Consider the following 13,375-nt stretch of genomic DNA (forward strand, 5'->3'; position numbering starts at 1 on the left):
TTTAAGATGTCCTTTGTCTATGTTTGATCGTGATTTTGAGATGGATTTAGTTTTTCTACCTTTGAGTGGTATGGATGTGATTCTGGGTATGAACTGGTTGGAATACAACCATGTTCACATTAATTATTATAGTAAGTCGGTGTATTACTCTTCTGCTGAGGAGGAAAGTGGTGCAGAGTTTTTGTCTACTAAGCAGCTGAAGCAGTTAGAACGTGATGGTATCTTGATGTTTTCTTTGATGGCTTCCTTATCTATTGAGAATCAAGCAGTGATTGATAAGCTACAAGTGGTGTGCGATTTTCCAGAAGTTTTTCCTGATGAAATTCCTGATGTGCCTCCAGAGAGGGAAGTTGAGTTTTTGATTGATCTTGTTCCTGGAATGAAGCCTGTGTCTATGACACCTTATCGTATGTCAACTTATAAGTTGGCCGAGTTGAAGAAACAATTAGAGGACTTGCTTGAGAAAAAGTTTGTTAGACCCAGTGTTTCACCTTGGGGAGTGCCGGTTTTGCTAGTGAAGAAGAAAGAAGGTAGCATGAGATTGTGTATTGACTATCGACAGTTGAACAAGGTGACAATAAAGAATAGGTATCCACTTCCGAGGATTGATGATTTGATGGATCAGTTAGTGGGTGCAAAAGTTTTCAGCAAGATAGATTTGAGATCAGGTTATCACCAGATTAAAGTAAAAGATGAAGATATGCAGAAGACAACTTTCAGAGCGCGGTATGGTCACTATGAGTACAAAGTTATGCCTTTCGGTGTTACGAATGCACCTGGAGTATTTATGGATTACATGAATCGCATCTTTCATGCATTTTTGGATTGGTTCGTGGTTGTTTTTATCGATGATATATTGATTTACTCCAAGTCTGAAGAAGAACATGTTGAGCATTTGAAGCTGGTTTTGCAAGTGTTGAAAGAGAAGAAGCTTTATGCAAAATTGTCTAAGTGCGAATTCTGGTTGAAAGAAGTGAGCTTTCTTGGACATGTTATTTCTGGTAGCTAGTGGTATTGCAGTGGATCCGTCAAAAGTTGAAGCGGTATCGCAATGGGAGACTCCTAAGTCAGTTACTGAGATAAGAAGCTTTTTGGGATTGGCTGGTTACTATAGAAGATTTATAGAAGGATTTTCCAAGTTAGCACTTCCGCTAACGCAGTTGACTTGTAAAGGTAAAGCCTTTGTGTGGGATGTTCAATGCGAGAACAGTTTCAGTGAATTGAAGAAGCGGTTGACGACAGCTCCGGTTTTGATTTTGCCAAAGTTAGATGAACCTTTTGTGGTATATTGTGATGCGTCCAAGCTGGGTTTAGGTGGTGTGCTTATGCAAGATGGTAAAGTAGTAGCTTATGCTTCGAGACAGTTGAGAATTTATGAGAAGAATTATCCCACACACGATTTAGAGTTGGCGGCTGTGGTCTTTGTATTAAAGATATGGAGACATTACTTGTATGGTTCGAGATTTGAGGTGTTTAGTGATCATAAGAGTTTGAAGTATCTGTTCGATCAGAAGGAATTGAATATGAGGCAGCGTAGATGGCTAGAATTGCTGAAAGATTCTGATTTTGAGTTGAGCTATCATCCGGGTAAAGCTAATGTTGTTGCAGATGCTTTGAGTATGAAGACCTTGCATATGTCTGCTATGATGGTAAAGGAGTTCGAGTTGCTTGAACAGTTCAGAGATTTGAGCTTAGTGTGTGAAATGTCATCTGAAAGTGTGAAGCTAGGAATGCTGAAGATTGATAATGAGTTTCTGAAAAGTATTAAAGAGGCACAGAAAGCTGATGTAAAGTTTGTGGACTTGTTGGTTGCTAGAGATCAGACTGAAGACAATGATTTTAAAATCGATGATCAAGGTGTGCTGAGGTTTCGAGGTCGGATTTGTATTCCTGACGATGATGAGATGAAGGAAATGATTCTTGAAGAGAGCCATAGAAGTAACTTGAGTATTCATCCAGGAGCTACGAAGATGTGTCATGATCTAAAGAAGTTATTTTGGTGGTCCGGATTGAAACGCGACGTTGCACAGTTTGTGTATGCTTGTTTGATTTGCCAGAAGTCGAAGGTTGAGCATCAGAAACCTGCTGGTATGATGGTATGGTTAGATGTGCCATAGTGGAAATGGGATAGTATATCCATGGATTTTGTGACGAGTTTGCCTAATACTCCTAAAGGGAATGACGCGATTTGGGTGATTGTTGATAGATTGACGAAGTCGGCTCATTTTCTTCCGATTAATATTAATTTTCCTGTTTCTCAACTGGCAGAGATTTATATTCGAAATATTGTGAAGTTGCATGGTGTTCCTTCGAGCATTGTGTCAGATAGAGATCCAAGATTTACTTCCAGATTTTGGAAAAGTTTGCAAGAGGCTTTAGGTTTTAAGTTGAGGTTGAGTTCGGCGTATCATCCGCAAACAGATGGTCAGTCGGAGAGGACGATTCAATCATTAGAAGATTTGTTGAGGGTTTGTGTTCTTGAGCAAGGAGGAACTTGGGATAGTCATCTCCCATTGATAGAGTTCACGTATAATAATAGTTATCATTCTAGTATTGGAATGGCACCTTATGAGGCTTGTATGGTCGGAGATGCAGAACTCCGTTGTGTTGGTTTAAATCAGGTGAAAGAGTGGTCTTAGGACCAGAGATTGTTTAGCAAACTACCGAGAAGGTTAAGATGATTCAAGAGAAGATGAAAGCGTTGCAGAGTCGACAAAAGAGTTATCATGATAAGCGCATGAAAGATCTTGAGTTCCAAGAAGGAGACCACGTGTTTTTGAGAGTCACTCCTGTGACTGGTGTTGGACGTTCTTTGAAGTCAAAGAAGTTGACTCCGAGATTTATTGGTCCGTATCAGATATCGGAAAGAGTCGTAACGGTGGCGTACCGAGTGGGATTACCACCGCATCTTTTGAATTTGCACGATGTGTTTCCTGTGTCGCAACTTCAGAAGTATGTACCGGATCCATCCCATGTGATCCAAAGTGATGATGTGCAAGTTAGAGATAACCTTACGATTGAGACTTTACCGGTAAGGATTGATGATCGCAAAGTGAAGACGTTGAGAGGCAAAGAGATACCTCTTCTGAGAGTCGTTTGGGACGGAGCGACTGGTGAAAGCTTGACGTGGGAGCTAGAGAGTAAGATGCTGGAGTCTTATCCAGAGTTGTTTGCTTTAGGTAAATTTTCGAGGACAAAAATCTTATAAGTTGGGGAGAGTTGTAACGCCCGTTTCGAATTAATTAATTATTTAATTATTTAATTGAGTCTGGAGTTATTTTAGATGGGTTTATATTATATTTATATAATATATATGTGATTTATGCGATTTTTATGATTGAGGTGGTTTATATGATTTTTATGAGGAGTTGTGACTTATTTTATTGTTTAATAAAATAAAATTTGAAAATAAAATAAATATTGAGTTTAGGGGTTGTTTTGATATTTTAGAGAGTTTTGGGGGAGAAAGAGAGATAAGATAAGATAATAAGAGGAGTTATAAAAGGGAAACCTAGTTTTAGAAAAAACTGTACGTACGATCAGTTTTAGGAGAAAAAGGGAGAAAAAGCCAAGAGAAGAGGGAGAAGACCTAGGGCTGCGATTTTCATCAAACAAGGTAAGGGTGAGACTAACTTTACAATTCTATTAAGTCTATGAATCAATGGTTGTATTTAGCATGAATTAGGATGAATTTAAGAGGAATCGAAAATTAGGTCAAATTGAGTGAATTCATGATTAAACGGTGAAAAGTTGTTAAATTGATGTAAAAACTGCACTTCTGCCCGAGCCTATATTCATCGCTCGCCCTCGCGAACAATGATCCTCGCCTCGCGAGGGATGAAGTTCATCGCTCGCCAAGCGAACCAATTTCCCTCGCCTCGCGAGTTGCACGTCGCAGCTCACCACAGCGAACAACTGAACTCGCCATAGCGAGCATGACCAGAGAGCATGCCAGATTTCGTACTTTTGACTTTTACTTTTGAGTTGAACCTTAGATGCTTTTGAGTGCCTGAAGATGCTTAATAAAGATTATATGATAACTTAGAATGAGATTGAACCTGGGTTAACTTAGAACAACCATTGTTGGGAATCTGGCTTGTACTCGCCAAGGCAAGCAGATGCTCTCGCCTCGCGAGCACGTCCAGAACTGAGTGCAAGTGAGGAAAATGCGATCTGTGTCGCATGATTTGATTAGAGATGGACCCTTGGGTAGTAATGAGACCTATATAAGAAGTTAATTGTAATCTGTGAAGCTGAATAAGATATGTTGTTATTGATTATGAAGTGTTATAATGTTTATGCATTACTTGAAGAATGTTTGTATACATAAGATGTTGATGAATTGAATTTGATATAATTATCTCATGCTGTTGTATACTGCCTATGTTGTTGTTTGTTATTTAACTAAGCTGCATGAGTCGGTCTAAGATGTTGAAGATGATGATGTTCCACATTATTGGACTATATTAAGAGGTTGTCGAATTAAGTTGTTTAAGAGGTCGAGTCCATGCATTAGCATTCATAGTTGGGGGCTTTATGCCCTGGAGCTTTGTACTCACCACGTTGGAGCATTAGCTCAAAATTAGCGATGGCGGCTTGATGCCCTAGAAGTATATTAATACTCAAATAGCGATGGGGGCTTAATGCCCTGTATTGGCACCACATGCATATAAGAGGTCTAAGTTGCATAGCCACATTTGTCGAGTCGATGATGATTAAATGATTAAGTTGAAATTATTATGAAGTGAATTGTGATATATTATTATCAATGTTGATTAATAAGATGTTTTATGTTGTTAAATATAATTGTTGAATTATATGCTTAATATTATTGTTTTGTGAAATCTCACCCCTTTTGCTTGGAAATGTTGCTCTTCGTATGAGTAACTTGCAGGTAATCAAGAGTAGGTTGCTGTCGTGAGTGGCCTTGCCTCACTGAGTCTTAGGTTGCTCTGATACGTAACGGGAGGGGATCTTTAGTGACCATTTCTCTTTCCTTTAAGTATATGATATGTTTTGTTGTTACTTACCTGAATTTATGATGCGATTTGATGAGGCCTGCGTGCCAAGACAATATATGATTTTTGAATTAAATTCCGCTGCTTTTACGTTGAAGTTTACTTTGAAAGATAAATTATTATTTATCTATGTTTTTAAGATTTTTAAGAAGTGTGATATCCCGTTTATGTGATGTTTTACTCTGATTATATGTTTGAAATTTTTAAGTTGGGAAAACGGGGTGTTACAACATCCACAACAACTTTCACTCTATTAACACTGACCCAATAATAGCCAATTCCTTTTTGGCGCCTTCACTCACCTATAAGTATTCGGTGGAACATCTTAATCCAGACAATACGTAGCCCTTTCCGTGATCAAACTCTCAATGAAAGCACCAATTTTTAGGACTTAAGCCCATGAGAACTAACAATTGTTACTTTCATTCAGAGTTAGACTGCATAAAAGTGTTCCACCAAATACTGATAGGTGAGTGCAGCCGTCAAAGAGGAAAGGGCTACCATCGGGTCAGTGCCGATAGAGTGAAAGTCGTCGTGGATGTTGGCTTTTATAGGGTGTGGCAATGTTAGGAGTCCCACGTCGAGTAGATAAAAGTGATTGATGTGGTATTTAAACCACGGGGCTCTCCCACCTAATGGACTAGTCTTTTCAATTGGGCTCTGCTAATGGGCTTAAATCCTAACAATTGGAAAATTGCTCTTCTCCCAAACAATTTTGCTCATTCCCACCCTGGATTTTAGAAATAACTCAAGCGTGAGTTAACTTACGCTTGGTAGAACCAACACGAATTAACTCATGCAGAACCAGCGTGAAATGTTTTATTTTGAAAAACGTTTTTTAGACTTTTTATTCCATACTATTTATATTGAAAAGAAATATGAACTTTTTTTAATTTCAAATATGTTTTTCTATTTTAAGAAAAAAATCTAAACTTTTTATTTTGAAAATTAATTTTTTCGATTTTTTAAAATTTTCGAAAATAAATTATCAGATTTTTAAATTAATTTTTATTTTTTGTGTTTTTTTCTTTATTTTTTAATTAAATATGATGTGTTAAATGAGTTATACATGTGGCCAATGAAAAAAAATGAAAAATAAAAAGAAATATCCACTTCAGTGCCACGTAAGAGATTCTGCTGAGTCATAGGGGTTAGGGTGCAACCTTGAAGAATCTTTATTTTACAAGGACGAAATCTAAAAAAAAATATTTTGTTTAAGAGATTCTGAAGAAAAGGATGCACACCAACACAAAAATGTCTCAACCTATCTGACTAGCTAGTGATGGGGAATCAGCTTCATCTTCTATGACTTCAGATTCTCCTTTTGGTTTTTCTGGGATGGGAGTGTTGCAATAAATTGGATTGAGATGATTTGTTGGTTTTATTCGGCAATTTCAGCTCTGTAGACATGAAGTCTTTGAACAAAGCTAGTCTATCCAAAAATGCAAACTCCCATTTCTCAACCTCGCCATCCTTGATATATTGAAAACGCTCCTCCGAACCAAATATTGAAAAATAGTTAATCTTATTAGTTTTCAACTCATTAATAAGTGCTTTACGAACCAGTACATGATTTTTGTAACACCCCGTTTTTCCAACTTGAATTTTTTTTGCATAAATCAGAGTAAAACAACTAAATAGGATGCTACACTTCTTTCAAATATGAATATAGTAAAATTACTATTTATTTCAATCATCATATGTCATCAAATTAAATCTCATTGCAGCGAAAAAGAACAAAGTTCAACATCATGTTGGCACAACGACCTCAACTTAAACAACTTAATTAAAATCCAGTTTAAACAAAACTTCAACATAAAATCATGATAAATACGTAACACATGGAAAACAAGCAAATCCCCATCCCGTTACGTATCAGAGCGACCCTAAGACGACGACACGTGAGAGAGTCATCTTACTTCACAGCTAAACTTGATTACCTGCAAGTTACCCATACGAAGAGCAACAATTCCAAGCAGAAGGGGTGAGATTTCACATTCAATAATAATAATAAGCATATAATTCATCAAAAGCATTCAACAACTTAAACTTCATCAATTAATAACATTAACTCTTCTTATAATACTTCATTAATAACTCAACCAACTTCTAATCATCATTAACTTCATATTCATCACATTATATACAACATCTTATAACACATAATAATCATATCATAAGCATCATCATATAACGACATAGACAACACATCATAAACATCATCTTACAACAACATAGACAACACATCATAAACATCATCTTAAAACAACATAAACAACACATCATAAACATCATCTTATAACAACATCATAATCAACATCATATAATATCATAACTACTTCATAATCAACATCATAAACATCATCATAATCAACATCATAAACAACATCATAATAACATCGTAATCAACATCATAAACAACATAACAACATCATAATCAATATCATAATCAACATCATAACAACATCATAATCAACATCATATAACATCATAACAACTTCATAGTACACAAGCTTTGAAGTTTGGATACAATCCATAAGTTTTGGGTTGACCTAGAAATAGTTATGCAGAATTTTCATAAAATTTTACTAAGACCTCCTTGGAGTATTTTCATCATATCTCAAGAACCAAAAATCATTTTCACGTCAAACCGAATCCATTGGAAAACTAACTCAATTATCTACAACTTTCATGTTTACACCAAAGGACAATTCAAAACAGAAACGTGTGAAAAAGACGCAAGAACATGAAACAGGGCATGCTGTCAGAGAGCTACTCGCCCCGGCGAGTACATTCACTCGCTATGGCGAGTTATAACAGATAGCTCTCGGAAAAATTCCATTTTTCACCCCAAAATCCCAATTTTAACTTCCCTATGCCCAAATTTGATTCAAAAGTTTGTCTAAACATTTATATACATCAAAAGAGACTCAAAACCATGTAAACCTTGAACCAAAACTTATTTTAGAAAATCATCAATTTTGCAATTTAACCCTAATTTCTATAACATCAAAACTAACAAAACAACAACATGTTAAACCCCTTTTTAGAATCATACAACCCATTATTAGAGAAAGCTAGTCCCACCCTTACCTTAGATTGATCAAATGAAAGGTTCTCTTCTCTAGTTCTCCTCTTCTCTTGGTTTTCTCCCTTTTTCTCCAAAAACAGGTTTCACGTAATCCTTATGTTCTAATTCTAACTCTCCCCTTTTAAATAAATCCTTAACCTACTTATTTTCTCTTATTTCCAAATCTGTCCTGCAAGTCTCAATATTCTATTCTAATATATATATAATATAAAATATTTCTATAACAAATAACAAATATATCTCTATAAAAAATTTATTTTTATAACATATATATTTCCACATCAAATAAGAAATATATTTCTACACCAGATAGCATATATATTTCTACACCAAATAACAAATATATTTCTACACCAGATAACATATGTATTTCTACACCAGATAACATATATATTTCTACAACAAATAACATATATATTTCTACACCAAATAACAAATATATTTCTATACCAGATAACATATATATTATACTAATAAATACCAACATATAACATAACAAAATATCACTCATCAAAATAAATCGAATAAATTTTAAAAAGACATCTAAACTTAATAAAATAAATAAATAATAAAATAGGGCGTTACAATTTTCCTCATCCATGCCCATGTGTTTAGCTATAACCCTGTACCCACAATTAACATCCCTTTAACATTCACAATACTTTCAATTTAAGGTCTCATGATCTTTAGCATTTGTGAAATGTATGGTAAATCCGGATCCAGGTGTATAGTAGGCGTTGAAACCGGTGAGCGCGATGAATTGTCAATAAGTGCACTTTTCCTCTTTGGAAATGATAACTTAGTATGTGACTGTTGCCTATCGAGAAATTGAGAATCAACACGCTCCCACATAGATGGGATTCCCAAAGTCTCCCTTCATTACCACCTTCTAGGAGGTGGAGACAACATTATGTCTTATAGAAATGACAGTTGATGCATCACCTCTTTTATGTGAAGTTTCATTTTGTAAGGGACCTTTTTTAGACGTTCCTGAATACCCACTATCTCTTCCATCAGAGAAAAATCATCTTCAACTTATTCTTCACATACATTTAACCTTTGACAACGAGGATCTACCTCATCCAATCAAATAGGAAATTTTTTTGGAGCTTTATTGCAAGGGTACACGCACAAGGCAACCCATATGATGTCTTAATCACACATCCGCAATTTATCTTAACAATTCCAATTATTTTGGAGTGTTTTGCTTCCTCAAAGATAAAACTCAATGCGGATCTAGAAACACAATCCTCCAACTCAGAGTACAAAAATTTGCCTTTGTATTTGTTTCCTAAGATGGTACGGCTCCTCCCAAAACTTGCTTGTATCTCAGACAGCTGGTTAGTCAACACTTTGTCTATTACATCCCAACATGTTGCTGAATCTCCCACACTATGCCTCAAATATTTTTTTCAACTTTCCATGTGCCGATTCAACAACGTTGGTGGTTCTACAGCCTAGATGCAAAACATCGTCTGTCCACACACTCACAAATTTTTTCTTAATTGTGTTCAATATTTTAGTTTCAACATGGTCAAGGAACCTTGGGAATATTTTGCATACATCTCAGAATCGCATTACCGCACTTGCATATGAATCCTTTGTAGGAGATTCAACCACATTATCACAAGCTCTCATGATGTTGTTCACTACGTCACTTTCCTTCACCTCCTTCACTTCCTTCACTTCTTTCCCATCAACTTTTACATCCTTCAACTTCGGTTTGACTTTGGAGTCCGTGATGCATTTAGCTTTTACACTCTTCCCAATATGAAAATAACAAAGTAAAGCGGCAGTTTCAGGTAGAACATTGGCAATAACATTCATCAGAGTATTGTCCTTGTCAATGACAACTACCTTAGGCATATTTTCTTTTGACGATAAAAGACCAACCATTATCTCCAGAACCCTAGTATAGTTACACTTTTTTTCGTAGACAAGAAAGGAAAAAGCAACATAATATGTCATGTTGGTAGAGGAAACACCAACAATCTCAAATAATGGCATTCTGTTCATATTGGTTTTGTAAGTGGAATCGATGACTGAAACGTTCGGAAAAGTGTTAAGCATATTAATAGACTCCAGATGAGCAAAAAGTATATCTTTAAAAGTGTTTTTCCTCACAATTTATTCTTATGAAATAGATATATTTATGCTCTTCCAACTTCTCAACCAAGTATTGCATCTCCGTCTTGTCACCTCTTATAGAGCTCGCCATCTTGCACGTGCATTGTACACTTGTTTTATATTTCTCATACTTTCTTTGTTTTTTTCCTTCAAATCCATGAGAAAATTCCTAGGCAATGCCAAACTCTTTGTCATGTCAATACCTCCTTTCTTTTCCTCCTCTCTTACTCTACTAGGCAAGAAGGTGACCGTCTAACCTTGGCTTCAACTCATGGTTGTGAACTCCATTAAGAATGACCAACCACCAAAGTAACCAAAAATCTTAAATGAACAATGCATCGTCAACATTGGACTTTTTATACTAGATTTATCTATAGATATAGTAAATCCCGTCCTTGCCATTTGGCGACGAACCCAACCAAGCAAATCATCTCGATCTTACCATCTATCATTTGTGAAAAAAAAGAGACGGTGTTTACTTCATTATCATCAAGCCTTAAAACACCAATAGGTTTTTCTTCAACGGAAGCTTGAGTGGAAATTTTGACATCAATCGAAGCTTCAATGGTATGTTTGACATCAATGGAAGATTCAATGATGGCTGGTTTTGGCTCAACACCATCATCCACCATACTTTCAAACATCACTATATCTATCGAATAAAAAAGAACAAGGAAAAAAATATGTAACAAGCCTAAGGAAAAAAAACAAAATTGGCGCCAAAATTCAAATTCTGACCCCCCACGCAAGTTAAGTTACTTTGGCCTTTAGCGTGAGTTAACTCGCGTTGGGCACTCAACGTGAGTTAACTCACGCTAAGTTTAGGGCTCGAAAATGACGAACATAGCAAAACACCAACAAAATGTAAATAGCTTGGATGATGCATGACCTAATTTTTGACGTTTAATAAGCGTATAAACTTGTTTCCTGACAATTTCCAATGATTTGAGCTCGAGCTTTTTCACCACAAATTCGCACTTTAGGGTGTTTTGGAGGTGAAGAGGGAATTAAGTGTGTGTTTGAAGTGTGTAGCTGTTGGTGTTGACCTAAAAACAGGAAAGGATCACAATGCGTGAGTTAACTCACGCTGGGTATCAACATGAGTTAAGTCATGTTGGGTACCGAGCGTGAGTTAACTCACATCTGAGGTTATTTTTGGAAGTTTGGGGGTGGGAATGAGCAAAATTGTGTGGGAGAATAGCAATTCTCTAGCAATTGTTGCTTTCATTGAGAGTTGGACCATGGAAAGAGCTACCTATAGGCTGGATTAAGGTGTTCCACCAAATACTGATTGGTGGGTGTAACCGCCAAAAAGGAGAGGGCTACCATCGGCTCAGTGCCAATAGAGTGAAAGTTGCCGTAGATGTCGGCTCTTAAAGGGCGTGACAATGTTAGGAGTCCTACATCGAATAGATAAAAGTGTTTGATGTATTTATACAATGAAACTCTCCCACCTATTGGACTAACCTTTTGGGTTGAGCTCTCCTCGTGAGCTTAACTAACAATCTACCTCATTTAAGTACTTGTATGTAGCAAAATCAATAAATTAAATAAGTGACAAAAATAAGTGACAGCAAATTCTCCTTAGTAAAGAAAGAATACACGGCCATTTTGTCAACAATACACATAACCATCTTTGAAGCTTTCTTCTATGATAGAATACATGTAATTGAAATGAACGATGACTCCATATTTATTGAGTAAACAAGAAAACAACAAGAGTGCATAATCGTACACCACTAAAAGTAAACTTCACCATCCTTCAGATTATTCTTTTTGGAACGCAACGGGAAGGGCACTGCCATCAAGAGCTAACAGAATCTTACCATTCTCACGAACAATACCAACAGTCCCACATTCAAACTTACAACTTGGACACACCTCTGTAGGACACCATTGGATGTTAAAGATACCTCTACTTGGAGTTTGCACAATCCTAAAGAAGTTACCATATGATCCAACTGTACTATCATCTCTTCCGGTGATAATGAACCTTCTTCCAGTCGTTGCGTCCCTCTCACCCAACCTCCATTCTGTTGACTGTCCACAGCTCGTGCCTGCTTGGAATATCACTCTTAAGTCTCTGCCAAGCCTCACCTCGTCCTCCTCACGGTTGGAAACAAAAGGAGATAATAACACAGCAAAACCTTGTGGCGCGTCGGGATCAAGACCAACATTGAAAGGGCACGAGTTTCTGGTGACTAAAGTGAGACTTCCTCCGTTGCCGGTGATAGCAGGTCTGATGAAGTAATCCTCATCATTCTCAACAGGTTCACCGCTTGTGTCGATGACAAACTGAGCTATTGATGTTGTTACCACCAAAAGCCACACATTAGCAAGGATGAATATGGTGAAGGATATAGTTGACATGGTTGTTTTCTTGCTCAAATTAAAGCCAAATGCAGGTAGGGCACGTCTTTATAGGACTGGTCATGTTACCATGCAACGTATAAATATAATGATTCATGAATGAAGTAAAGTCCAATTACTAATAAATTTACAGGAATTTTCAAATTATTAACTTGCTTTGTAGGTAACACCTGAACTAAGAGAAATTATGTAGTACTTAGTTTCGATCGCGCGAATTTGATAGGGTGGAAATGGTGAATTTTTTCCTTGTTTGAATCGTCTAATTAATTAATGAAATATACGTAGTTAGCTAAATTAGTAAGTGAGAAACACTTTTGTCTTTTTCATTTTTTTCCTTCTGTCGGGTAAGTTAATAAATAATAGGATTTTAATTTGATCCAAAGAAAAAACTAATAACTAATTACAAGAAAATTTAGCATTGTTGTCATGGATATTATATTTTTGGGACAAATTCTAGCCTAGGTATTGTATCTTAAAAGTATGATAATGTCATACAAGCTTTAAATTTGAAGGGTTTGTCTTATATGAAGCTCTAAAAAAAAAAATCTTATGGATGGACTCTCTTACCATATTTAGTATGGAGTAATTTTTTTTATGAGAAAAAGTTTGGGTGAAGGGATGATGATTTAGTTTAAGGTAAAGACCTTCGGCGTCAAATACAAATTAAGGATTTGCATTTATGTCCCTTTAAAGACATTAGAGGTAATCAAACTTGTAGATATCCTTTTTCATACACACATTTATACCACCCCATGTGGCAGTCCATGTG

At 36.2% G+C, this 13,375-nt stretch overlaps 1 protein-coding gene across 1 annotated transcript; it reads right to left on the bottom strand.

Annotated features, from left to right (window-relative positions):
* Positions 1-11,804: 11,804 nt before the first annotated feature.
* LOC11406267 (kunitz type trypsin inhibitor 111-like) lies at positions 11,805-12,627 on the bottom strand. Its single transcript, NM_001424620.1, has one exon. It carries the CDS (start codon positions 12,604-12,606, stop codon positions 12,004-12,006), a length of 603 nt encoding a protein of 200 aa, NP_001411549.1. The 5' UTR covers positions 12,607-12,627; the 3' UTR covers positions 11,805-12,003.
* Positions 12,628-13,375: the final 748 nt, after the last annotated feature.

The sequence above is a fragment of the Medicago truncatula genome, chromosome 8, assembly GCF_003473485.1.
Source record: "Medicago truncatula cultivar Jemalong A17 chromosome 8, MtrunA17r5.0-ANR, whole genome shotgun sequence".
Classification (NCBI taxonomy): Eukaryota; Viridiplantae; Streptophyta; class Magnoliopsida; order Fabales; family Fabaceae; genus Medicago; species Medicago truncatula.

Bases quoted from the DNA above. Each gene is read 5' to 3' on its own strand.
- LOC11406267 (NM_001424620.1), bottom strand. From the start codon at position 12,606: ATGTCAACTATATCCTTCACCATATTCATCCTTGCTAATGTGTGGCTT.